Source organism: Eucyclogobius newberryi, unplaced genomic scaffold (assembly GCF_026437365.1).
Source record: "Eucyclogobius newberryi isolate DKJ021-1_F unplaced genomic scaffold, fEucNew1.0.hap1 SCAF_12, whole genome shotgun sequence".
NCBI lineage: Eukaryota > Metazoa > Chordata > Actinopteri > Gobiiformes > Gobiidae > Eucyclogobius > Eucyclogobius newberryi.
The window spans coordinates 19,295,013-19,322,367 of NW_027315746.1; the positions used below are offsets into that span (position 1 = coordinate 19,295,013).

General features: G+C 41.6%; 2 protein-coding genes across 3 annotated transcripts in view; both read left to right on the forward strand.

The window, feature by feature from the left end:
* Positions 1–1,269: 1,269 nt before the first annotated feature.
* LOC140356364 (solute carrier family 25 member 36-A-like) lies at positions 1,270–12,696 on the forward strand. The gene is made up of 7 exons (XM_072441239.1): positions 1,270–1,384; positions 2,422–2,586; positions 7,252–7,329; positions 7,996–8,096; positions 10,964–11,030; positions 11,120–11,409; positions 11,486–12,696. The coding sequence occupies exons 1-7, from the start codon at positions 1,344–1,346 to the stop codon at positions 11,677–11,679; spliced, it is 936 nt and encodes a 311-aa protein (XP_072297340.1). The 5' UTR covers positions 1,270–1,343; the 3' UTR covers positions 11,680–12,696.
* A 1,402-nt stretch (positions 12,697–14,098) lies between these two features.
* Positions 14,099–27,355, forward strand: part of spsb4a (splA/ryanodine receptor domain and SOCS box containing 4a) — a 54,708-nt gene continuing 41,451 nt past the window's right edge. The window contains exons 1-2 of one of the 2 annotated variants that reach the window (XM_072441241.1): positions 14,105–14,319; positions 16,759–16,849. The gene's annotated coding sequence lies outside the window, so the exon portion shown is untranslated. Of the gene's footprint in view, positions 14,320–16,758; positions 16,850–27,355 lie in introns of both variants that reach the window. The other variant, XM_072441240.1, reaches the window with a different exon arrangement.

The following is a 27,355-nucleotide window of genomic DNA, read 5'->3' on the forward strand; positions in this document are numbered from 1 at the left end:
GCATCCTTACTGTGAGCTCTACAGATCTGACCTGCAACTTCTCATCTGCTTATCTCCATGAGGTAGATAAGTTTAATGCCAATAGAACAAGATCGTGGATATAACCGGTTGAAATGAGTTTCCTCTGCAGTGTGGCTGGGCACTCCTTCAGAGATAGGGTGAGGAGGGGCTCGGTAACAAGGTAGAAGCTCGGAGTAGAGCCGCTGCTCCTCCACGTCGAGAGGAGCCAATTGAGGTGGCTCGGGCATCTGTTCTCCTGGACGTCTCCTTGGGGAGGTGTTCCGGGCATGTCCTAGGAGGCCCCGGGGAAGACCTTGGACGCTGGAGGGAATAATCTCTCTGTGGCCCCCGGAGGAGCTGGAGGAAGTGGTGTGGAAGTCTGGGCCCAACACTACGTTAATCCTGGATAAAATGTCAATGTCGTTGTTTAAAATACTATGCCGTGTTTTAAAAAAAAAATGTTTAGGGTGACCACCTGTCTCGCTTTTGGCCATCCTGGACAAACACCCCTGTCCCTCATTCCACTCCAATAGCGAATGTACCACCTTTTCACCACAGGCATGAAATTAGACTGTGATATTAACATAGAGTATATTTCTGGGTTGTAATACGATTCGATCTATTGCTATTCCAAACTCTCTAGCTGTGTTTTAAGGGTCTGATTCTCTAAGCCTAAACGTACCATGTCTGCCCCCACCATGTCCAATCACAATGCCCTACTTTGCCCACTTTTATTAGGGGTAGGTTTTTCATAAATGACTGTATAGCGAGATAATAGCAAATAGCCGGTCAGAGAACCCTTTGGCAGTCACCCGTAGACTTGTAACTGATATACAGCCTATGCAATAACCAGGCCATTGATGCATGTGAACAGTGCATGCTCAGGGCGGGCCTATGTGACGTCATTGGTCACGGTAGCCAATGGCAGGCCTCTCGCTGCACAGCACTCGCAAGCCCTCTGTCCTGTCGTCTGTTCCGCTGCGGAGATGGAAGCAGGGGGGCAAATCAAGTCCGTGTCGTAGATGGTCAATAAAAACGTTTGCCCGAGTCTGAACTGAGGTTTGTGGTTCATCGAGCTGATAGCCGAGGCGTCTCGCGGTCCCCGGCCTGCACCTACTCGCAGTTCCTCGCGCTGCAGCAGCACTCGGTAGCGCCGCGTCTCAAAGTCACAGTCCGAGGGCCGAGGGTGAAGCATCATCGACGACTTCTGCTGCTCCGTCGATCCCACCATCGCATTGCGCATCATTTTTTCATCTCCGAGGACGGAAAAGGCAAAGAAGAAGCCTCGTTTTTTTTTTTTTGCAGCCGTGACGTGCTTTGCCTGGCGCGGAGCATGCTAGATAATGAGCCAAAAGGACACACTGGTTCATTTATTTGCTGGAGGGTAAGTCGATCTTCCAAACGCGTGCAGGCTTGAGCTTCACATGCATTTCGTTGTTTAAGTCGCACTGTAATACCTGGTCAGCTCTTCAGGTCTCTTTACCTGGAAACGGCCCTTTTTCGGGGCAGTGGTCGAGACCTGGAGCTACACTTCATTCGGACATATTTGCCCTTTCCAATAAAAAGGGCCTACACAATATACTTCTATTAAGAACTGTGGGCATATTGTTTCCATGTGGTATAGAGCAAGTGTCGTTTAGTGGCAATAAACGCCTAATCTGTAACAAGAGGCTAACTACGCCCTGTAACTAAGTATAACTACATTACTCAAACACTGCACTTTCCCCTACATGCTGCTACTCACTGCTCTGTTTTAGAGTTAAACTCATTGTATTCAGATAGTTAATCTAATCAAACTACACTCTCCGTGACCATCTTGTACACAGCATATTTGATTGAGACAAATCTTGTCTGTAACTCAAAAGGCCATAGGACATGCAGGAGGCACACATCTACAGCCACATGAAAGTAGGGCAAGGGTCACCACTTTCAGCTCATGAATGTGGGTCAGTCTTCTGTAAGGTAAATATAGCCAACCAAAGGAGCCTACAGCTTGAGGATATTGCGATTGTTGACTGATATTTGTTAGTCTACTGTTAAACCAATTACTGTCTTTAAGACATCTGAAAGGATTAAAGTGATTCGATTTTTTTTTCTCATTCAAGAATCATCCTAATAATAGTGAATCAATCGTAAATGGAAAAAAAAAAAAAATCTCTCACGTGCTGGCGTGTAAGTTTTGTTAGCAAGACTGGACTTTAATTAAATCCAAATGATACAAGTAAACTATATTTTGAATGGAAACACTCATTTATCATTCTTTATGTCTGTCAAATGTTTCTCGGGCATCATATCTTTACCTTCAATGAATGTGATTAAAAATACTCAAAGTTGCTCATACATTTAATACCTGTTTAATCAATTATTAATTATTGGCAGACCTATTACAAGTTTTTTAATTTTCTAATGTCACTTTTGTAGATGTGGTGGAACGGTGGGTGCTATTCTGACCTGTCCATTGGAGGTGGTGAAGACTAGACTGCAGTCCTCCACCATCACATTTTACGTCTCTGAAGTCCAGCTCAGCACCGTCAATGGGGCCAGTGTGGCCCGCATGGCCCCCCCAGGGCCAATGCATTGTCTCAAGTAAGAGCTGCAACTATTTGTGTTTAAAATGATTTAAATGACATTGTTTAACAAGGTTCAACATATTTGTATTTAAAGGAAAATACAATTCACAATGTTGTATTGGATTTGAAATGTATTTTTAGCATTTTATATCCAGACAGAATATTTTTTTATGTAAAGGGGCTCAGTTAATCCAAATATTGTATAGACATGAACTGGAATAATCCAGCCATGCTCTGCCCTAAGTAAATAAATGCTAGCTGAAATAGTACACCACAAATATTTGATAAAGAGCTGTGGAAGAGAGAAGAGCAGCAACAGGAGAAACAATTTGAGGACTCAAAGAGACCACAGTCCATCCATCTTCTGCCGCTTTATCCGGGGCCGGGTCGCGGGGGCAGCAGTCTGAGCAGGGACTCCCAGACTTCCTTCTCCCCAGACACTTCCTCTAACTCCTCCGGGGGGATCCCGAGGCGTTCCCAGGCCAGCCGAGAGACATAGTCTCTCCAGCGTGTCCTGGGTCTTCCCCGGGGCCTCTTCCCGGTGGGACATGCCTGAAACACCTCCCGAGGGAGGCGCCCAGGAGGCATCCGGAACAGATGCCCGAGCCACCTCAGCTGGCTCCTCTCGACGTGGAGGAGCAGCGGCTCTACTCCGAGCTCCCCCCGTGTGGCCGAGCTCCTCACCTTATCTCTAAGGGAGCGCCCAGCCACACGGCGGAGGAAACTCATTTCGACCGCTTGTATCCGCGATCTTGTTCTTTCGGTCACTACCCAAAGCTCATGACCATAGGTGAGGGCAGGAACGTAGACCGACCGGTAAATAGAGAGCTTTGCCTTTCGGCCCAGCTCCCTCTTTACCACAACAGTCCGATGCAGCGACTGCATCACTGCAGCCGCTGCACCGATCCGCCTGTCGTTCACGGGTGAGGGAAGGATGGAGCGTGAGATCAAGACCCCGAGATACTTGAACTCCTCCACTTGGGGCAAGGACACCCCACCCACCTGGAGAGGGCAAGCCACCTTTTTCCGGTCGAGAACCATGGCCTCGGATTTGGAGGTGCTGATTCTCATCCCAGCCGCTTCACACTCGGCTGCAAACCGTCCCAGTGCATGTTGCAGGTCCGGGTTTGATGGAGCCATCAGGACAACATCGTCTGCAAACAGCAGAGATGAGATCCTGTGGTCCCCAAACCGGACACCCTCCGACCCCTGACTGCGCCTAGAAATTCTGTCCATAAAAATTATGAACAGAACCGGTGACAAAGGGCAGCCCTGGCGGAGTCCAACATGCACTGGGAACAGGTCTGACTTACTGCCGGCAATGCGAACACAGCTCCTGCTCCGGTCATACAGGGACCGGACAGCCCTGAGCAAAGGGCCCCGGACCCCGTACTCCCGGAGCACCCCCCAAAGGACACCCCGAGGGACACGGTCGAAAGCCTTCTCCAGATCCACAAAGCACATGTGGACTGGTTGGGCAAACTCCCATGAGCCCTCGAGCACCCGATGGAGGGTATAGAGCTGGTCCAGTGTTCCACGACCGGGACGAAAACCACTCTGCTCCTCCTGAATCCGAGGTTCGACTATCGGTCGGATTCTCCTCTCCAGTACCTTGGAATAGACCTTACCCGGGAGGCTGAGGAGTGTGATCCCTCTGTAGTTGGAACACACCCTCCGGTCCCCCTTCTTGAACAGAGGGACCACCACCCCGGTCTGCCAGTCCAGAGGCACGGTCCCCGAACGCCACGCGATGTTGCAGAGACGTGTCAACAGTCTACGTGTCAGACAGTCCTACAACATCCAGATACTTTAGGTACTCAGGGCGGATCTCATCCACCCCCGGAGCCCTGCCACCGAGGAGTTTGCGAACAACCTCAGTGACTTCAGCTTGGATGATGGATGAGCCAGCCTCCGAGTCCCCGGTCTCTACTTCCTCTTCGGAAGACGTGACTGAGGGATTAAGGAGATCCTCAAAGTATTCCTTCCACCGTCCGACGACATCCCCAGTTGAGGTCAGCAGGCCTCCACCCGCACCGTAAACGGTGTTGGTGAGACACTGCTTCCCCCTCCTGAGGCGCCGGACGGTTTGCCAGAATTTCTTTGGTGCCGACCGATAGTCCTCCTCCATGGCCTCCCCGAACTCCTCCCAGGCCCGGGTTTTTGCCTCTGCGACAGCACGAGCCGCGGCTCGCTTGGCCTGCCGATACCCGTCGATGACCTCCGGAGACCTACAAGCCAGAGTGGCCTGATAGGCCTCCTTCTTCAGTCTGACGGCATCCCTTACTTCCGGTGTCCACCACCGGGTTCGGGGGTTGCCGCCACGACAATGGAGGCGGAGAACATGGTCCACTCGGACTCAATGTCCCCAACCTCCCCCGGGACATGGGAGAAGCTCTCCCGGAGGTGCGAGTTGAATACCCTACTGACAGAGGGCTCCACAAGACGTTCCCAACAGACCCTCACAATGCGCTTGGGTCTGCCAAGTCTGTCCGGCTTCCTCCTCCGCCAGCGGATCCAACTCACCACCAGGTGGTGATCGGTTGACAACTCTGCCCCTCTCTTCACCCGAGTGTCCAAAACACGCGGCCGGAGGTCTGATGACACGACAACAAAGTCGATCATTGACCTCCGGCCTAGGGTGTCCTGGTGCCATGTGCACTGATGGACACCCTTGTGCTTGAACATGGTGTTCGTTATGGACAATCCGTGGCAAGCACAGAAGTCCAATAACTGAACACCGCTCGGGTTCAGATCGGGGAAGCCGTTCTTCCCGATCACCCCTCTCCAGGTGTCACTGTCATTGCCCACGTGGGCGTTGAAGTCCCCCAGTAGAACAACGGCGTCCCCGGTCGGTGCACTGTCCAGTACCCCTCCCAAGGACTCCAAGAAGGCCGGGTACTCTGCACTGCTGTTCGGCCCGTAGGCCGCCACAACAGTGAGAGACCTGTCCCCCACCCGAAGGCGGAGGGACGCGACCCTCTCGTTCACCGGGGTAAACTCCAACACGTGGCGGCTGAGCTGAGGGGCTATCAGCAAGCCCACACCAGCCCGCCGCCTCTCCCCGCGGGCAACACCAGAGAAGTGGAGCGTCCAGCCCCTCTCGAGGAGATGGGTTCCAGAGCCCAAACTGTGCGTGGAGGTGAGGCCGACTATATCTAGTCGGTATCGCTCAACCTCCCGCACAAGCTCAGGCTCTTTCCCCCCCAGCGAGGTGACATTCCATGTCCCCAGAGTTAGTCTCTGTGTCTGGAGATCTGGTCGCCGAGGCCCCTGCCGTCGACTGCCGCCCAGATCTCTCTGCACCGGCCCCTTATGGATCCTCCTGCGGGTGGTGGGCCCATGGGAGGGCGGCCCCACGTCGCTCTTTCGGGCTGTGCCCGGCCGGGCCCCGTGGGGTAAGACCCGGCCACCAGGCGCTCGCCATGGAGCACCCATCCCAGGCCTGGCTCCAGGATGGGGCCCCGGTGACGCCGATCCGGGCGACGTAAACTGCCTTGTTCGTGTCGTCGTCATAAGAGGCTTCTGAACCGATCTTTGTCTGACCCGTCACCTAGGACCTGTTTGCCTTGGGAGACCCTACCAGGGGCATGAAGCCCCGGACAACATAGCTCCCGGGATCATTCGGGCACTCAAACCCCTCCACCACGTTAAGGTGTCGGTTCAAGGAGAGGCGAGAGGAGAGACCACAGTAATCAGGAAAATTTGCCTTTTACTTTCTGTAATTGTACACTTTTATATTTTATCTTTGCATTGTTGACAGATTGTCTTAGCTACAACTTCAAACTAAAACCTGTTGTGGCAGTGCACTTCAATGGTTAGCTTATGTATGTACTACTATTGCTGATTGATGGTTATTCTGTAGCGGTCTGTGCTCTTTTTTTATGGTACTGCAACAAGAAGAATTTCCCATGAAACTGAGAGTTTTTACAAAATAAAATAAGAATATTACGTGTTGCAGTTCACAATTTTTACCTATTTTTATTTTGGATTTATGTTCTAATTTTGCTGTCACTTAATCCTTTTTGTCCAACATAATTGTAAGCACATTTTACTTATGTTTGCACAATCGTGTGGCAATTTTATCTTAAGAGATCCACCAATGTTGATTTTAATTTATCATTCTGTATAGTAGAAAACTGTTTCAAAGTCAGTGTTTTTAAAATCAAGACTTTTCAACTTCTGTATGAAAATCTTTTTATTTTTAGATTTTTCTTGGCCCAGACTTTATCAGAGAGCAGTGTTGCAAGACAAGGCGAGCGAGAGGGGAGAGATATTTGGCAAATTTCGAAGGTTATGGGTCTTAGCAACCACACATGTGCCACGCCCTTATCCACTAAACCACTGAGGAAACTGCCCTGAAAACCTAGACTTTACCTCTCATTTATTTTATAATCTAAATGTTTATATATGTACATTATATGGCTTAAAAAAACAAACATTAAAAATAACATCAAACAATGATATAGATATACAGATGTATAAACACCAAAACGATGCCACTGCTCGGCCGCAGCACCTCCGCATGACAGCAAAAATATTAAATAAAATAAATAAAAAAAACGTGTGGCCAAAATTGTGAACTGAACTGTACAATCTCTCATATATATTGGCATCCAAGCCATAACAGAAATTCAAATGATAATAAATGTTTGAGAAACTAAAATTCTGTTTCCTTCTGTAGGCTGATCCTCGAGCGAGAAGGGGCTCGTGCTCTCTTCAGAGGATTGGGACCAAACCTTGTGGGTGTGGCTCCTTCCAGGTATGACCAGCACTGTGATCACTCTAGTTGTAGAGTTGGAGCTATTTACACTGGACACAAAATCCACAAAAAATCAAACCACAAATGGACAAACAAAGTGATTTGCTTGCATTTCCAGCACAAGGGAGGTTTCTCTGTCTTTGCATAACCGTCTTAACAGTCAATGAGTCTGCAGTGAAGGTTACCCAGCTGTCACTCTGTCACGTGACTGTAATAGTTGAGCTTTATCTGAGCGAGGAGTGGTAGTTTTCTTAATCTTCCACACAGGTTGATTCTCTGTCACATGTCCAATGAGATCCACTTCCTGTTGTGTTCACACGGTATGAGTCACAGACTCCATGACTTTTGATCTGGCTCTGTTTCACCCCCTGCTCCTCTTTCTAAGGCTTTATTCCCTCAGCTTATCCGCGTGTGAGAGGCTGGTGGTTATGAGCTCGCTATAATATCTGATAGATTTCACAGTGAAGAAAGTTTGTTGTCATAGCAGCTCTTTATACACAATAAAGTGAAGTAGGTGTACAGACATTCAAATCAAGAATAGCAATATTTAAATAGGAAACCACTGAGCATACTTTTTACTTGGGAGTTACTGAAAGTGTATTTTTTGCGTTCCCAAATTTATAAAGGCTTAGAATATCTTTGTTTGTCTTGTCTCCTTTTCTACAGGGCCATCTACTTTGCAGCGTATTCGATGGCTAAGGAGAAACTGAATGGTGTGTTCGAGCCCGACTCAACCCAGGTGCACATGGTGTCCGCTGGGATGGCAGGTAATAACCACTCAAGTTTTATACTTGTTTAATAAGTCACTTAACTGAGCCAAGACAGCACCTAGGGCAGACTGGCTTATTTAAAAAAATATATATAAAAAAATTACAGTTTAATCTTTTTGTATAATATAGGGTTTTGATTTCTGTACATGCTGACTATTTAAAATATATTTGTTTTAACTCAGTAAAAAAATAAAAGTACAATGATGTACATGAAAAACAAATCACCTACTTGTTGTAATTTAAAGAAAGCACAATTTAAGGCTATCAGGATCAGAGTAATTTTTAAACGGGAGAGCTGTTGTCCTTTTTACTGTATAATCTAAGTCTTTGTACAATGATTGTGTTTTTTCTGAATTATTATTATTATTATTATTAACTAATATTATTATTATCATTATTATTAACTAATATTATTGTCTTCAGTACCCTTTTTGCCTTAAGCAAAAACCTTTGAAATTGTCTTTGTCCATCTTGGCAGTTTAGCCGAGCAGATGGAACATGGCAATCTGGACTTCTGTGTCACTAATGCTGAACACAACTTGCTGTTTGTTCAGGGGAGTGAAAACTTTCTGGTCCTCATGTTTAGGTTGTGCTTTCAGTTGCTTTGATCCCCTTGTCCCTATGTTCTCTTTTTATTTTTGACCTCGACCCTCTCATCTGTTTTCATAATATTCATCTTGAGACCTCTTTGGGGGCCTCTGTTAATGGATTATCATCCTCGTTGTTACTTGAACAGTGTGGTGTGGGCCCCTTCTTTGCTCTGTGTGTACAGAGGAGAGAGCACGGCCAATGGTCAACCGGGGCCCCTGGCACTCAGGCGGACGAGTCAGGTAGCACCCCATTTCTTTCCACTGGTATGAGCCATGGTGATTTTTCTTTTTCTAGGAAGAGTCGTGTTGATTATTCATTTATAACTACCTTTGCTTACAGCAGTGTGTCTGCTGCTTGTTTGTAGTGTTAGTCTAGTTTTTGTTAGTGCCTTTATGCACACCCCTTCCTCTTAGTCGTCTTGTGATAGCAACAGTAAAGTAACCACATGTAAAAGAAATGCTAACCTTGTCACTGCCTTGTTGTAACCTAATGAAGATATTTAGGTAGGAAAAGTGTTAATGGGAATAATCTGACTGAATATTTGACCAATAATTTGATCAAATAGATCACCTGTCCTCGCATTTATATACATAGAGGCTTGTTCACTGGTTCCACAAATGCCTCTAACCTTTGATCTATGATCATAGTGTAAAGTTCTCTCTGTCCGATTAAGTCTGTCTGAAGTGGCTCTTAAGTTAAAAATAACTGTATTGGAGGTTTTAGCATAAACCATAAATAGCCTTTAACTACTTTGTTTTAATCACACAAAACAACAAGGTTAGCATTTCTGCTTAATTGTTTTGCCATTTAACATATTTGTTAAACATTTAGTTGTTTGACTAATTACTGAAAGAAGAGTTTAAAGGCTTATAATTGAATATTATTTTCTTCTGTAGGTTAGCAACAGATGAAGGATAGTCTCAGTTGTGTTAAACGAAATGCTATGATTAAATCATATTTTTACAGGAGAATGTTTCTGTTGGATTAAGCTCTAGTGTAGTTGATATTGCAGTAGGGGTGGGTGGGGCTTGGGGCTGGGGTTAGATGTGACTGCTGTTGTTACTGTGGTACAGAAAAGCCTGTGTTTATTTTAGGGCTATATTATAACGCTTTCACCCCTGCGTGATTGGGTGGGAGACCCCCGCCATCTGAGCCCCCCAAATCTGCAGGCTTCTAGCTGCAGCGGGGAGGAGCTGGAGGAGCTTTGCCCCTCCCTCGTGAGTACACGCCATAGACGCTACTTTCCCTTTTTCTACCTCCTCTCTTTCTCTTTCTCTCTCTTCCTCTTCTCAAGACTTGTGGTCCTCTTCTCATGCAGTTGTCCTCACTTGGGGTAGTGTTGTCTACATAGATTTGCAGTGGCCTTAAATGTTTCCATGAAATTGTTGTTATTTAGATTAATTGCACATGTGCTTTTCAATTCAATTTCATAAATGACAGTACAATGACCATACATGTTTTTGCTGTGCAATGCAATAGAATTTTATTTACACAATATTCAAACCCCATGCAGTAATACAGTGCTATTAGAATTGCATTCACTAACAAAATGTAACAAAAAGAAAAAAAATCATACACTTACATTTGCTTGCAAGTAATCCACTTATTTCGCATCATAAGGCTTGTAGTGCACTACAGGGACTGTAACTCGTGTTATCTATAGTTTTTCATGTAAACCGGCAATAGAATTTACATCGGTTTAGCCCTGTTTAATAATTAATTCTTTTTCTCCAGGCACCATTTTGTTCTTGCTTCCCTTGTTGGTATACTGACTTAAAAAAACACAATCACCCAAGCACACCTCCAGTCTAGTGACCATTGACAAATAAAAAAAAAAGACACAAAACACAACCACATTTGTAGAAATGTAAATGTTAAAATGTTACCGCAATTTGGAAAGCTTCATTATAATAGATCTTGTTAGATATATTCTTTGCATTTTGCACCCTTTATGTTAGACTTAATACATTGGTAACTTTTATTATAAAAGTTTAACTCTTAAATTGAATACAATATATGTATAAAATGAATATTAAATATATCACATATGTATATATACTTATGTACTTGTTATATTCTGATTCTTTCACAGATGAGCATACATCCATGCGGTCAATTTAACTTATCATAAATCGTGTGATTTTGTGATTGAAAAGCAGGTTTATACATTCAAAGTACTTTCCCACTATTCTTGTTTAGTTAGTAAAAATATGTTTTGATTTAATTTTTGTCTACATGTTCTAACTTAACTCTTAACTCTTCTCAAATTTCAGGCTTCACAGCCATTACAGCCACCAACCCAATCTGGCTCATCAAGACCCGTATGCAGCTGGATGCAAGGTGAGAATCCTAAGAAAAATCTTTGTTCAGTTTTATAAATGTCAATTTACAAAAATCGCCACAGGTAACCAACAGTTTGTTGTCCACAGAAACCGCGGGGAGCGACGCGTAAATGCTCTGGAGTGTGTGCGTCGGGTTTACCAGATGGATGGACTTAGAGGATTCTACAGAGGCATGTCAGCCTCATACGCTGGTATTTCTGAGACTGTGATCCACTTTGTAATTTATGAGAGCATCAAACGTAAACTGTCGGAGTCCAAAGCCCACACCAGCATGGACGAAGAGGACGAAGCTGTGAAAGACACTTCAGACTTTGTGGGAATGATGCTTGCAGCTGCTACCTCCAAGTCCTGTGCTACAACCATTGCTTATCCACATGGTAAGCTTTTTTAAAATAAACTATATGAATAAATGTCAAAGTCCAAATATTTAAACCTTAAATGTTCTTTTTGCAGAGGTGATACGCACACGACTACGAGAGGAGGGCAGCAAGTATCGCTCTTTCTTTCAGACTTTATTAACTGTTCCCAAGGAGGAAGGATATCGAGCACTGTATCGTGGCCTGACCACTCACCTGGTCCGACAAATCCCCAACACAGCCATTATGATGTGCACCTATGAAGTAGTGGTGTACCTGCTCGGGCGCTAGACGACCCTCTTCCCAGGAGAAAGTGTTGAGAGGATGCTTGTCTGAAGGCCATATTACTTGAGCATACTAGAGACAAAGAAGAAATATTTTTTGTAACAAAAAACGTTTATCAGTTTTGGTCCTGTGCATCAACATTGACATCCAGTACCATGATTCTGGATCAGAAGAGCAATGATTGACAGATGCTTTGAGGAGTGTGAGAGTAAACTCCATGGTACCTGGTATAGAGAAAAGCAGACATCAGTTGCCTTAACTACATTTAAAGCTTACCAATTATTTATGGTACACTTAATTATGTCAAATAATCCCAGTGTTACTTATTAGTCCAACATTGGTCTAACTGAAGGTCACACAACAACAAATTTCACTTAAAACGCTACTAGAATGTATTTGAATAATGTGGTAAATTAACATCTGCCAAGTGAAATTTGGTCAGTAACTTCAATAATTGCGTCAACGCTAATTAGTATTTCTAACCTAATGTGGTCTGTTACAAAGCACTCTTATTTGCAAATTATTTTCCTGAACTATTAAAGATTTTATTCTTGAAATGGGGACAATTGGCAATGGAACTTTTCCTGCACTCTGCTCTTTTTGACCAAATACAGTCAGGCTTTGCTTTTGCACTTGATTTTATTGTGAAGAAGGAAATAATAGACCTACTTATTATAATTACAATAGCCATTTTAATGAATTTAAATTTTCTCTGCGCATGTGCAATAAATAAACATACAGATGGCTCCCCCACTGACAATGATTTCGAACGACTGTGTGGATGAGCTAATGTTCAAGAATGACAGCTTTCTCTACCACTTTGCCAGTTCTTTTCTAGCGGTTTCCAATTGACCTTAAATCATGCACTTTTGTGGCCTTTTGGGGCTTGTGCTTTGCATTTTGTGTGTGAACATGTATGAGATTGTATTATGGTATTTCAAATGATATTTTGTGCAACTAATAGATATATTGTGAAGCTTATAATTCTCAGTAGCAGTGAAAGATGTCCAGATGTGTGTAGACGGAGCCGTAGATGGATGCATATCACTCTCTAGGTTCTCATCAGGCAGTGTCTTTAGCAAATGTAATTCAATTTTTGTTAGTATTTTTGGATGATTTACATTTTTTTAAACTGTAAATTACCATGTGACCTACCAGTGTGAAAAAGAGGGATTGTTTTTTGCAGACAATTTCAACAAGACATTTTTGTGTTTACATTTGTTCTTGCATTGATGTCCAATTGATGTAATATTGTCATCTGTGCAGTATTTTAATTTGAGACCTTTCTACTGCTTGTTCCCCTTTGTAGACCAAAACAATATTTGTGTTAAGAATATGTGAAATTCAAACATTAACCCTTTTAGCTCCAGGCTGCATATCTAAAAAAAATAATTTACAGGAAAGTCTGATTATAAATTCACTACGTTATGTCTACAGCTCCTCATTATACAGTTCTTTACCAATGAGTAGACGTCTGCTGACTTGTGCAAAGCATAGCATTTGTATTATCTTTGGTCTCCTTTATGTGTCTATGTGAAATTATGTAATGGCCTCATTCTGTAAAATCACGAATATTGCCTCAACTGTGCATGGATTCTAAATAATCCCAAATCTGGAGACATTTCATACTGTTGTAATTTTTGTTTATTTTGTTGTCTATATTTCCTTTTTATTTTCAAAATGGGCAATTTTGTCATCCTTGCGTTGATAGTTTTAATAAAAGAAAATACAGTTACACATACAACCGAATATGTTTACATGGTTTCAACAAAGAAATATGTGACCCTGGAGTGTGATAATGAACCACTTCAGTCAGCAGATGGCGCTAAATGTCTAAAGGAAAGACATAGTCACCAGTTCAAGTCTCCGTTACCGATTTGATTTCTATATTGCACTCTGATGCGTTCCACCTATAACAGAACTGATCAATGGACGAGGAGAGATGGAAATGGAAACAACCTATTAATGTGTATGTTGGAGCTGATATTAAAATTGCCTCAGGATGTTTACTCTTGATTGATTCCATAAAGAACAAGCATTTGAGTTGGTGGAAGTTGCAGAAGCCACTTTCTGAAACCGAAAATGTATCAAATGTATACACGTAAAAACAAGCGGACAATTAGTCAAGACCAATGGGGACACTTAGTTCTGTATTAGTACACATTGTATACTTCTGTAGTTTATTTATTTATTACGTTATATTTAAATGACTAATTATTATTATTGTAATAATTTATTGTCAAACACTTGTTTTCTAAACCACTTCTGGCAAATAGAGACAATAAAACGAGTACATGAAGATACCTAAATGATAAACGTAAACGTGAATGGCCCACAGCCAATCAGGCCCCGGCACAGTTCTACGTCACAGCCACATTAGCCAATCGGCGAGCGCTCTGTGGAGTCAGCGGAGATGTGCTGCGTCTGTCCTGCGCTGCCGCCGTCGCCACCGCCGCCGCCCGCCGCTCGAGCTCCTGTTTACCGCAACAAAGAAGCAGATCCACGGCCCCACCTGTGTCACTTTTCCCACGGAGCTGGAATTATGTCGCTGTCATCGGCGGACTAGAAAACCGACCGGTTCCGCTGTGTCCGTGTTCACAAAGTGCGTGATAAAAGTGCGCTTCGTGGACGATCTGAGTTTCTACGGTAAGTGTTTCCCTGTTTACACCGGATACACAGCGACTCGGGGATTCGGAGCGCTGGGTTTGTTTATTTGTAGTCTGGAGTCGAACCGTGGTGTTTCATAATGAAGCACGCGGTAGTTCACGATCAGAAAACTTTACTAATTTGTGTGGATTGTAGTCGGTTGACAAACTTAGTCCAGGGAAGCACTGGGGATGACATAAAGCTTGGGACAGAATGGGCTTGTTGTGACTCCAGCTTTCATCAGGAGACAATGGCAGGTCAGATAACGATGGTGATCTAATCTACAAAGTTAGTTAAAATACTATGTCTTCAGATTGTATTGGATTCCAGACTGGAACACTGGAGGCAATGGTAATCAATTCTCAGTTTGAATCAATCAAGTTTGAGGGATGGAACTAACAACAGATCAAAATGCAGTTTTCAGCGTTTATAACAATATGATAACACATTTGAATCCAGGTTGAAAAGTGTCAGTTAGTTGCTAGTTGTTGTGCTTCACTACTCCAAAAGACACATTTCTAGCTTCAAAATTCTATTTGAACGTCACAAATTGTTGAAGTATGTAATGTATCTGTGAATAAAATAAAAAAACAATTGTTCAGTAATCTATTACTAAATATTGTCAAAGGACATGGGACGCTAGGACATTGCCAAGTCCCTATGACCATTGTTTAATCTGTTTTTCACTGTCTCCCTCAGAGCCAACTGCTGTTGTGATTTTAGGCCTTACAAAAATAAATTTAATTGAATTAATTAAATAAATAAATAAGTAATGTAAAATACATAACCCTTGTCTGTTTGTGATATTCTATGAGTAATCCAAGTTTCTCCTTTGAAATTACATTTTGTCACTCTTCACTTTTGCCCCATACTGGAATTTTAGAATGTATTTGTATACAAACTTAAGTATGCGGTTTCTTTTGCTCCTTGTGTTGAACCAAGTCAAAGCCACAAAGACATCTGCATGACTCTGCACTGGTCAGATGCTGTGAATGTTGTGTCTGTATGCAGCTTATTTGAGCACATTTTGCGTTGTGTTGGTTCTGGGATGTAGATAGCGGGTTGCCAGGTGTCTGTCTCTCCAATGGGATAGTGGAGTATTAAGCAGCTCGATGGATGATGTGTAAAAAGAAGAATGGGAATCTATAGTTGGCATCATGTGACATTCAACCGTGTTCGAGATGCATCTTCTGTTGAAATGTATAACTTGATTATAGAACTTGATAACGGCCTTTGTGGTGTTTAATCTAATAAACACGCCACATTCATCTTTTGAATAGTGTAAGTCCTGTTTGAATTTTGAAATAGAGTGTGCTCAGATGGTGAGGAGTCATGTTGGAGAGCCTTCACTCAAAGTCAACATTCACACAAGAGTTGACTCAGTGTTGTATGTTAATTAATCAACTGTGAGTGGTGATGATTTAAATGTGGTTGTTTTATTTACTGGGCCAATTGCTCATCACTAGTGCTCTCTGTTCCTCAAAGCTCTTGTGTCTCTTGTGTCATTCCAGCCATCACATGATGAGCTCATTCAGTGTGAGAGGCTCTCCGCCACCATCGCCATTATTTTTAATTAGTTATATTTCCCCGGCTTACCCCCACTGTGCTTGGTGTGCATTGCCACAGGATGTGGGCTCCAGCAGGAAGCAGCCTTAAAACATCTGAACATTTGAACTCTCAAATTAGACCAAATCAAGGCACACATCAAACTACAGTAGTTTCAATGAGTGAGAGCTGCTAGGAAAAAGCCCATGTCAGTTTCATATTAAATCTTTAAAACTATCCTGTATTCATGTGGAAACAACTTTATTCTAAACAGCCAGCTTGTGTATGCACTCAGTGTCACTAATTAGAGCTGTGAAATATTGACTCTGTATTACCAGACTAAAAAGAAAAAGAAAACTGAATTGTTTCAAAGGAATGCAGTTGCAATAATAATCACTGTGCTAAATATTTCACACAATTGTCTGAGTTGGGTGAGGCCCTCCACCTTCACTAGTTTCTACCAAAGACGACTTGTAATTAATAATGTGTTCTGGTGACATTGTACAATTGTAGAAAGCACAAAGTGGGATGGAAAGCCTTTATTTTGTCCTCCATGTCTAGGTCATTGCAGTAATAGCCTTTTTACTTTTAAATTGTTTAACCGGATTCAAAATTACTTTTATTCATTATTTTAATTATTATTAAATTATTTTCTGTTCCTTATAGACATGCAGCCGACCAGCAGAGGAAATGCCATTATCAAAAACAAAGAGAGTAAAAATGAAAATCCTAGTAAGAGAACAAACTTAAAAACACGTGTGACTGTCTGCTGAGCCTACAGAACTGTCACGACTCTCGAGTATCACTGTCTCGCTCTGAATCAGTGGCGACGACATGAGCAGTGGCGCAGGGAAACAAACAGATGAGATGATGTGTTCCTCTTGCCTTTGACAGGTGCTTTGTGTCCCGGGCACCGAACAAAAACACACACCTGCCCCGCTGTGGACGTGACTAACCAGGCAACAGCAGCCGCACTGTATCTCAGGTAATGGTCCTTTACTGTAAACTGAGCACGTTCACCGCCTCTGCCTGTCGATAGATGGCGGGTGTACATTGACCCACCGTGTTTTAGCTTGCTCATCAGTTCAGAGGGGCTCGGTTGATTATGCTTGTCATGCTTGCGTGCTATGTGTCAGTTTTAGAATTGATTTGCAGTGGCTGGATGTAAATCAAACACTTGTCAATGGTGGGGGGTGCGCCCAGTCCGGGAAGGCCCTCGGGAAGTATTCATAAACTTGGTAAAGGCAGAAAGACCTTGCGTTTTAAATGGTGTCCCACTTACTGTCTTCTTGTTGCATTTTGTGTGAGTAGGACACTATTTGACGCCTTCTCACTGAAACCTTTCACTTATTTTGCCTTGTGAAGTGACTAGAAGTAGAGACTTGCAACGTAATTTGCATACAAAGGGCTGCTGTGTTATGCTCATGCTCATTTATAGTGTTTGTGATTTAAAAATCCTCAATTTTACATTTATTATTTTCTCATAATGTAATGCAACGATTTGGTTTCATTTGATTTGAAGAGAAAGTATTAAATCTCTCTAGAGAAAAAAACTAAATCTAAATTTGATTTTGCACCACTATATTTACTGTTTATTGTTGGGCACAGGCAGCAGCTTCGACATTTGAGCGAAGACTGAACTATGAACTGACATGCATTTCAGAACATGTTTGTAGAGGTCTAAACTCCAGGAATAAGACTCAATATTTTGTTGTTTGCATGGACATAACATACTACTATGTAATACTTTGCGCCTTTGCAATTTTAATTTGTAGTTTACAATATAACACAATATTAATTCCATTTACACAACTTTAAAGTGCTCTGAACAGCATTTGGGCTGTGCTCTGGACTCGGTGCAGGAGGTGGGGGACAGGAGGGTCCTGGCTAGATTCACATCTATGCTGGACCATGAGTCTCACCCCCTGCAGGACACTCTCTCCGCTCTGGAGAGCAGCTTCAGTGAGAGACTGATCCACCCTCGCTGTGTGAAGGAGAGGTTCCGCAGGTCTTTCCTTCCTGCTGCTGTCAGACTTTGTAACAAAAACTGTTAGTACTGAACACTCGCAATACTGACCTAACCTATTACTGATGTGCAATTCTGTCATATGTGCAATTACTGTGCAATTACTGTGAAATTCATGTGCAATCTATGTGCTGTCGTGACACATATTCATGTGCAATTACTGTCGTGATCACATGCAATGGTATTTATTTATTTATTTGTCTATGGGAGTTTTTATTTGTAGGAGATCTTCTACTGAAAGTGTTTTTCAGACTTCCTATAAGTGATCTGTTCTTCTGTATCTACCTCTATATCTACCTGCGTTGCACCAATGAAATTTCCCCATGTGGGACAATAAAGGAATATCTTATCTTATCTTATCTTATCTTATTTTATCATGGGAAAGAAATCTTATTCTTATTCTCTATAAAAAAAAGATTTATGTTGTGTAAGCTCATGTATCATATTGTAATAGGAGTCCTGGCTGCCCGCACCCACAGTTTACTTTCAAAGCTAAAAATAGGCTAGACACACAGTAAGGCTCCTGCCCACACATCATCTTCTCTAATATTAGAGTTTTATGCTAGACCTAGTACACGCATTATGTGTAAATGCTACTTGCTGCACATGAGTTTCAGTAAACTAAGACTTAAGTTACAGTTTTTGTTCAAGGAATTAGCTTTTGGAGTGTTTTTATGTCCCTCTAAACAACGGAGAAAGAGCTTTTAGTGAAAGTACCTGCTTCACTTGAAGTGCCCGTCAGTGGTGTTTTTGGTCGCCTGCCCAGCTCCGCTTTGGCACATTCCCCAAATCCAAATGGAGCAAAGCCGACAAAATGTGTTTTTGCTGTTGTAAATCTCATCAATTTCCGTTCACTTGGCTCTGAAATTGGGCATCTCTATTTTTTGTAATGGAGAAGGTTGATGTGGTGAAACTCACCTTTTGTTACCTTAGAACAGAGCTATTCAGCAGAAATTTGTCAGGGCCAGATCTTTCAGGCCGTAACACACCACCACTTTTGAAACAATTTGGGGTCGCACCAAATAACCCCACCGTCTGTTTCAAAAATGATATAACATGTATGATTTTTTGTGTGTGAAAAATGAAATGCACAAGGTTGTACCAGATCCTTTTTGAGAAACTATAAAAGATAATTATAAACATCGATCTTATAAAATTATATAAGGTAGATGTTCTCACACACAAAACCTTATCTTAGCTCTATTCATTTTGATTCTTCTTCATGATTATTCCTAGTATGTTTTGCCAAAGGTATTTCACAATTCACTGCTTAGGAAAAGCCAGGGCTACTTCCATTTTGAACACCTTTTGTCCTCTTCGTGTTGTTTCCATCATCGTAGTGCTGGTGAGGGTGTTTAGACTCATGAATATTTAGACGGTGAAGTGTCAGGGGAGGCCCATGTGTGGCTGGTTTGCTCTAATTATGGAGACATAGGCTCATGACTGGGGCATGATGGGAAATGATCAAACGCTCATATTGTGGTTGAAGTTAATGCTGGCCTAGACCAATCAGAAAACGGAAACACAAAGATCACAGCTGGTGAGGGGGTTCTGCAGCTGCTGCTTTGTTAAACCGTGAGATAATGATGGACATAAGTTTGATAAATTAGTGGGGCCCATTTTTGGCAAATCTTGTTTAAAATGCATTGGCATGGGATAGAAAGCTGGATGTCAATACAATATAAATGAATATCTCAAAGATCATGTGAAAAACATTCATCCACAAAGCTTAAGTCATAGCACAACAAAGAGCACAGTGTTAAAACGATTCAAGCATAATTCATTATTCTTTGCCTGTCATTTGAGAAGATTTAAGTGGAAAGATTATAAAGTTTGTCATCAATTTAAAGCCGGATACTGTGTCTTCTTTACTGGTGATGTCTCTGTCAAAGCTTGAAGCGTGGGTGTTCAAATAAAACACGTCTTCGGGCCCAGAAAATGATTTGAACATGGTACAGAGCTGATACAGTAAATGAACTCCTGGTGATGGAGAGCTAAACGCCTCCCTTAGGCTAGTGCTCACATTAGCATGTATTACAGCGGGATCAGAAAGTGTTTAAGTCGGAGCTCGCCTCACATACAGATAAGACATCTACAAGAAGGTACAGAATCTGAGCCGGTCCAGTTCAGGACACGCGTCATAACTTAACACTTTGAAGTATTATCACCCCAACGTTTCATCTACTTTATTAATATGCAAAAGGAGAACCTATAGTAAGTATTCATTTCAACTCTTGATTTGAGGATAGCAAATAATTAGTTTTAAGTCCTCCTTTTAATTCTGCAAGCAAAACAGTGACATTGTGTGTTAAGAACAGTTCTCTACCTGTATTATGAAGAAATATAGAGATTCCATCTTCTGCAATTATGGCCCCGATTGTGAAAGAAAACTGAAGATGAAAGATGACACATACTTAAGCGATGTATTGCATCATCAGTCTGGTCCGTTATTTGTCATCTCTTATTATGTGCGTACAGACGGAAGACCACCGTGTTTTTGTCACCCACATCACAGCCCAGAGAGGGGAAACTGAACCACATGTTGAGAAGCCACAGTTCTGTTTAGTTCGCTCCATGTTTTGCTATTGATTAAACTGGGCAGGCTGTTGTGATTCCCAGCTGTGGTGATCTCTAATTCAGTCCAACAGTGCAGAAAGGCATGCTTATTTATACATACATGTTTATTTATGTCGCTATATCAGTGGAGATATGTCATGAATAAAATATCTTTGCACCTCACACAGTCTGGCTCCCACTCGCATCTGCCATGTATAATTTGGGTTTGTCAAAATGTAGACGCCAAGCCTCCATTTAATGCCCAGATGTGGGTGATAGTTGCAGAAAAGCTGATGTGAACAGTTATTCACATGGACATGCAGGACATGTCCCTTGTTTCATTTATTCATATTCTGTTTTAATGGCATTCTTTGTGTATGTGTATTTGTATTGCACTACCATCTTACATGTATAAATGAGCAAAAATTGTATATTTTTTGAAGGGCTGGGAAATATGGCAACAATAGTGATTTAGTTGAGGTTTTATGATTGGATAAATGTCAAATGTCAAAAGCGCAAAAATATCACCTTATACCCAATTTAAGTGTACTTATTTTTTATATCAGCTTTTTAAAATAAATGTTAAACTTGATAATGACATTTTGCATATATTCAAAACAAGATTCATGATATCTAAATTTCAACCCACCTCTAGTTTAGTGGCAATATTTCAATAAAGTAACAGTATGTAACTTTCTGGAGGTTGAAGATCACAAAAAGTTACTTGGTATGGATAAGTTTAATGCCATGGATAAGTTTAATGCCATATAGTGGAATATTACAGCTAAAGGAACAACATTTCCATGGAAACCAGCAGGCCAAGTGCGAGTTAGATTCCTTTATAAGCTTATAAAATTGTTCTAAAGTTACCCGGTGAATAGAATTACTTTTCTTTTCAACATGATGGTAATATTTAGTTTTGTTCCACCTGTAGAGCTCAAGTCTCCGTGGTGAGCGTGAATAGACTGGGGAATGTTTTTGAAAAGACTCAAGAAGGGAACAAGTGTGTCATCCAGTCAGCACTTCAGGCCTGTCACTGAAGATCTGCTCCTCCAGTGTATGTAAAGTGGAGAGGAAAACGCACTGCACTTATGAAGGATTACAAGATGATGACCCTGTGTGAGTGGTGCTGAGGCTAAGGAGGGTGGGAGAGTAGAGAAAGACACTCATTTTGCATTTGAATTCAGTTCTCTGTCTCAAAAAGGAGGCAGTGGAGTGGCAATGTTTGAGTGTGTTTGTTTTGGAATCAGAGAGTGGCCAGTTCAAGCTCTACAAAAGCACTCACCGGTTTGTTGTTGTGTCCTTAAGAACCTTAAAGCGGCTGTGCTACAATGTTTTCTTGTAGGCTATAATGATAAAATGTGTTATAGACCAGTTTAGAAATATTGTAAAAGCAGCTATTCGGTGCTGCCCGGGGGTCCAGTGTTTAAGGCACCGCAGTGTTGTGAGTTTGAATCCCGACTCAGACGATTTACTGCATGTCTTCCCCTCTCTCTCATTCCCCATTTCACCCTGTCCTCTCCTTTCTAATGAAGCCTATGGGCAAAAAAGAAAGCAGCTATTCGGGTGAAAAAGCACATCTAGTGTTTTATTCTCCGTGGAGCAGGAAGTGCGACGTTAGCATGACTGCAAAACTCGCTCTCTAAAAGTTAAGGAAACGCTTACAAACTCATCAGGGTGAATACATGGGATGCTCAGAAGCCGTTGTGTCAGTGAGCAATACATGTGGACTGCTGTAAAGAGCTTACAATTAACTAGTTCTGTTTTTCACATTTTAAGAAGGAAACAAAAAATCAAGTAGAGCATCTTCAAGCCCAGTGGCGCTGTTGTAGTATCATGAAGGACATCCAGTATACTAAAGCACCTGGGAAGTTCAATGGTGTAGCAAAAAGAATCCCAGATGCATACTATTCCATTGGCGTCGACGAGCCAAAAATAATTCCAGTTTTGAATGCGCAATCTTTATGTGTTCCTCAAAAAGATGGGGAGGCTTAGTTTTCTTGTTGTTGAACATGGGAACAGAGAAGCACAAACCTGCACATATGTGGCCAAGCTGTTCAGCTCTCTGTTTCCGCCGGCTCCTGCTCCGAGACCAACTGCTGCTGGAATTCCGAGGGCAAAAACAGACTACTTGTGGCAGCATCTCGTGTGGAGAGAGGCAGATAAGAAGAGAAGCATTATTTTTTTTCTCCAGGGCCTCCGTTTGTTTATCAGTGTTTGTAATCGATCCAAGCCATTGCCTTGAATTAGTGAAGGAAACAGGAGGTGGTGGGGAAACTGGATAGTCTGTTCATATGTAACTTACAGTGTCTCAAAGTCAAGCAGGTTAACAGCAGAGATGTGTTCGATTGCAAATAGGACACGCAATATCGGAGTTCATTGAAGGGAAAGAAAAACGCTCTCGTTTACTAGGGTCTTGGATTTATTTTTGAGTTTGATGCACCACGATCCGTCTGAGATCCAGACCACAAGAACAAAACAAACATGACTTAGAAAGGATTACCAATGTCTTCTGTGCCACTGTCTAAGTTTAGCTTCCGTGATTATTCAAGTGTGGCCTGAAACTACAACAGAGAAGCACTGATGTGGATGTTTGTTGCTGTCTTCTATTCCATTTTAAGTTTTAATATGCGCTCTAAATAAACCAGGCCGAACTGTGTTTGTTTATATCAATTCATAGCTTTTCAAAATATATGTTCTAACACAATCAAGGTTGAAATATGCTGACTAAAGTCCCTCTCGGCTCCGTCCTTGTGGCCGGCTCCAGGGGAATGTTTAGTTCCGTCGAGGAAAAGGCGCGATGCTCTGAAGATGAGCTGCAGATGTGGGAGACACAATAAGACCACGCTCTGCTCCTATATTTGGCACCACTTACTCTCACATTCTTCCAGTAACGTCGTCCCCATATCAGCCTCCTCTCTTGTACTCGCCCCGTCGCCATGGCAACGTCAGGATTGTGGCATATAGAGCTGTTTTCAGCAGATAATGAGTATTTTTTCCATGTAATTTATTGGTTTGCTTCACCTTTGAAAGCAAATAAATGTTAACATTTTTCTGAGGTTTGTAAAGACTTGGTTTGAACCTCTAAACTAGTTTACACGCTTTGGAGATGAGCTTATTGTTTCTTTTCAATTTTGAATCAATTAGGATTTTTATTTGAAAGAAACATGTGGTGTTTATTATTTATTTGTTACTTGGTACTATAATCCAAGCTTACACATAGATTTGTGGTCTAGAGCTGTTTTCGACTTAAGAGATGGCTATAGTAAATTTCTTATCGACTGATTAGTCGACTTAAAGGGGGCGTGACAAATCAAAACTCAAGTATGTCCATGGATCTGAATTTAATATATATATATATATATATATATATATATATATATATATATATATATATATATTATATTTATTTATTTATTTATTATATATATTTATTTATTATATATATTTTATATATGCAAGATTAAACTCATGATTAACTCCAAAATCCTCAACTATCTTAATCCATATCTTCTCTTTTTTGTTGTTTTTGTTGCAATAGTGGACTAATTAAAATTTTGCTTGACAAAGATACCATTGACTGAATAATGGACTAAACGTGTGGTGATTATCTATGTTGAACTGACAAAAATGTGTATGTGACTACTTCAGCACATGATTTGCAGTCTATGGCTAAACATAGCTAATGTGTGCATATTTTTAACAGTGCTCTGAAATAACATACATGGAGACTTTCATACACTTGCAGTCTGTTGTGTGAATATACTTATTTTTACTTTTACTTTTTTATCTTGCACAGGGAATGAATCATGATCTGTTGAATTTATGGCATGTTCTGTTCACAAACACTAAAAGAGTCTTGACTTGCACCACCCTGAGTCGCATTACTTACATCCTAACTTGGATGTTTACTGTTATTGCCCCGGGAGAGCGATATGTTAACTCCTACACAAATGTCTTTTGAAGGTCCCTGTCTCCGACTCCACAAAGCCAAAAGTCCATTGCGATGCACTGCAGGAGGTCTTTGCTGGAGGCTAGAATTGTCTTCGCTCTGACTTAATGCAAAACAATTCACGAGGAGCAGAAACTTACTGGAAAGTTCCACAATGTCAGGATGGAGCAGGTCTGAAAAGTTGATGGAGAGGACAGTCCTAAGTTTGAATTTTTATACAGTGTTACACCCGTGGGCATGTACAGGAAATGTAACCTTCCTATCCAAAACTACCCAGAAACAAACTATTTGTTCGATTAGTTAAATTGTTGTCACAGTGACTTACAGTTGAGATGGGTGAACGTTTTGGATGACCGACTAAATGGAATGCATGACGTTTTGGTGCAGCATTAGATTCTGTCCTCTGCTGTGTTAGACAAAATACTTTTCTTTAGTCGAGCAGTTCCCTGAGTTTGTAGTACATTCATATAATTATTTTCTGTCATTTGAAATCTAAACTGTCCCCACATTAGACCCAAAGTATTGTCCATTGGCCGGTCTGATTCCTCTGTATTGAGAATATATATATATATATATATTTATCGCTTGATCTATAGCTTACTGCAAATATAATTCAATGGTGTGTCTCATAAATTAGTTATACATTACATTGTTAATAACGTAACATCTTATTTCTATGAACCTTTTCAAGATAAGCTTTGTAAATCTTCTGATGCTTATGTGATCTGTATATTGACTGTTTGTCCATGCTACAGCCTCTTTATCCAGGCACAAGCTTGTATTATGCCTTGAGTTTTACAATAACCTTTGTATAAACGGGTAACATTTTCACTTTCTTTTGACGATCTGCTCCATATACTTGATATTAGTTGTGGAAACTTGTGTGCTTGACTTTTCTGAATATCCATGAATGCAGAGACATCCAGCCGGGAGAACAGACAGTGAGTGACACCTGCCGTTAATCCAAACTAAAGGAGCTTATGAGGCAGCCCTACACAGTCTGTCTGAGGAAATGGAACTGTCATAATCTGAAGGCTAAAAACACTCTGCCCATGTGAAGGTCGACTGTGGCTTTTTGTCCCTCATTTGTACCTCTACTACACCACTGCCATGTTTGGATCCAAACAGCAGGTGAGAATGCAACAAAAATACCTCCCATCTTTGAGAACAAATAGATTTAAAAATAGATTTGTGATGTAATTTTCTGCATTTTTCAGGTATTGTGAATTGCCTGATTTAACTCAAAACAATATTTGAAATTGTGGGAGTCATAGGACTAAGAAAGTGTTATATCTTAGACAATAGACACTGCTCTGACTAAGTTTTATAATTGTTTGCTTGTAATTGCTCCTAAGGAAAAAGGCTGTGCGCATTACTCAGTACTCAGGAGGTATAGAATAATAGCGGGAAACAATATCTTAAAGAACTTCTTGATACCAAAAGTGGTCAAAGCGGCTAACTCTGTGAATCTTCAGCGATGAATGCGTCATCATATTCATCATATTTGTCGATTGCGGAACAAGTCGTTCTGTGTGCTCCGCGTGCCACAGATTCACATGTTTTTAATTAAATATGTAAACTAAAAACAAATCATCGAGGCAATAAAATTATATTATTATTTTTATGTGATCAAATTGCTCAATTCACTCAAGTAATCGTTGCAGCCCTACTTACAATTAGTCATACATTGCATCCAGTATTTGGACATTGCTTTATTTCTATTCTATAGTTTTACTGCATTAGTTAAATATAATTTTTATTTATGCCAAAGATCAAATAATTATTTGTTTTCGGCTTTCCCGGTCTTTATAACTTAGCTTGATTACCGTGTATGAAATGTGACCATTTCCATCGTAATTGCATTTTGAACAATTTGCTTTTTAATTATCACCTTTGCATCTTAACTATCAGTCCCTTGCATTTATCTCACTGCATGAAGACAAATACTGTACCGGTTCATGGTTAGACCTAATGACTTGTAAAAGAACTACTGAAATATATTCACTGCTTTGCTTGCAGTCACTAGACTAAAAAACTTGGAGCTTGAGCTCCGGATGTCATGTGCCTAAGCTTGGAACGCCATATTTTCAGTGAAATTAAGAAATTCACAACAACTAATCTCAAAACTAAACAAACTGAACATTTCCGACCCATCTGATCCATATCTGATTTTTGTTCCATCTGGTACAATGGAAACCGTCCAAGCAATGTACCTCCTTGACCATGAACATGATGTAATCTCTGTATATGTGTACTTTAGCCCCTCGCGAGAGGGGGAGATTAATTCTCTGCATTTGACTCATACTCAACCAATGCCGCAGGGGGAACCTGTCAGGAGCAGCGAGCTGTGGCAGGACAGCGCTCGGGGACACAGATCTTGATCTCAGCTTGGTCAGGATCTCCTTAACCGGAGGATTTTGTCTTGTGGGCACGTTTTGGGTTAATTTGGGAGACCGAAGCACAGAGGAACCAATCAAGCATGCAAAGTCCTCACAGGAAGTCCTGGACATCCCTAGACTTGGTACGGTGTTTGTGGTGTCCTATCACTATTACATATCAAAATAATTTGTTCGATTACAATTATGCAGACGACACTCAGGTCTATGTTTCACTGTCGGCAGGTGAATATGGACCCGTGGATTCACTCTGTCACTGCATCCAACAGATCAGTGTCTGGATGCAAAACAACTTTCTCCAGCTGAAATCAGACAAGACTGAAATCATCGTCTTTAGACCACAGAAACAAAGAGAAAGTGTTAGCGGTCACCCTCAGAGTTTCGCTCTAAAACCTACAAACCAAATTAGAAATCTGGGGGTAATAATGGACTCAGACTTGAACTTTAATAGCCACGTCAAATCAATAACATCAGCAGCTTTTTACTATCTAAAAACATTGCCAAAATCAAAAATATAGTCTGAACCAGACTTGGATCACTCGCATTTGTCTCCAGTAGATT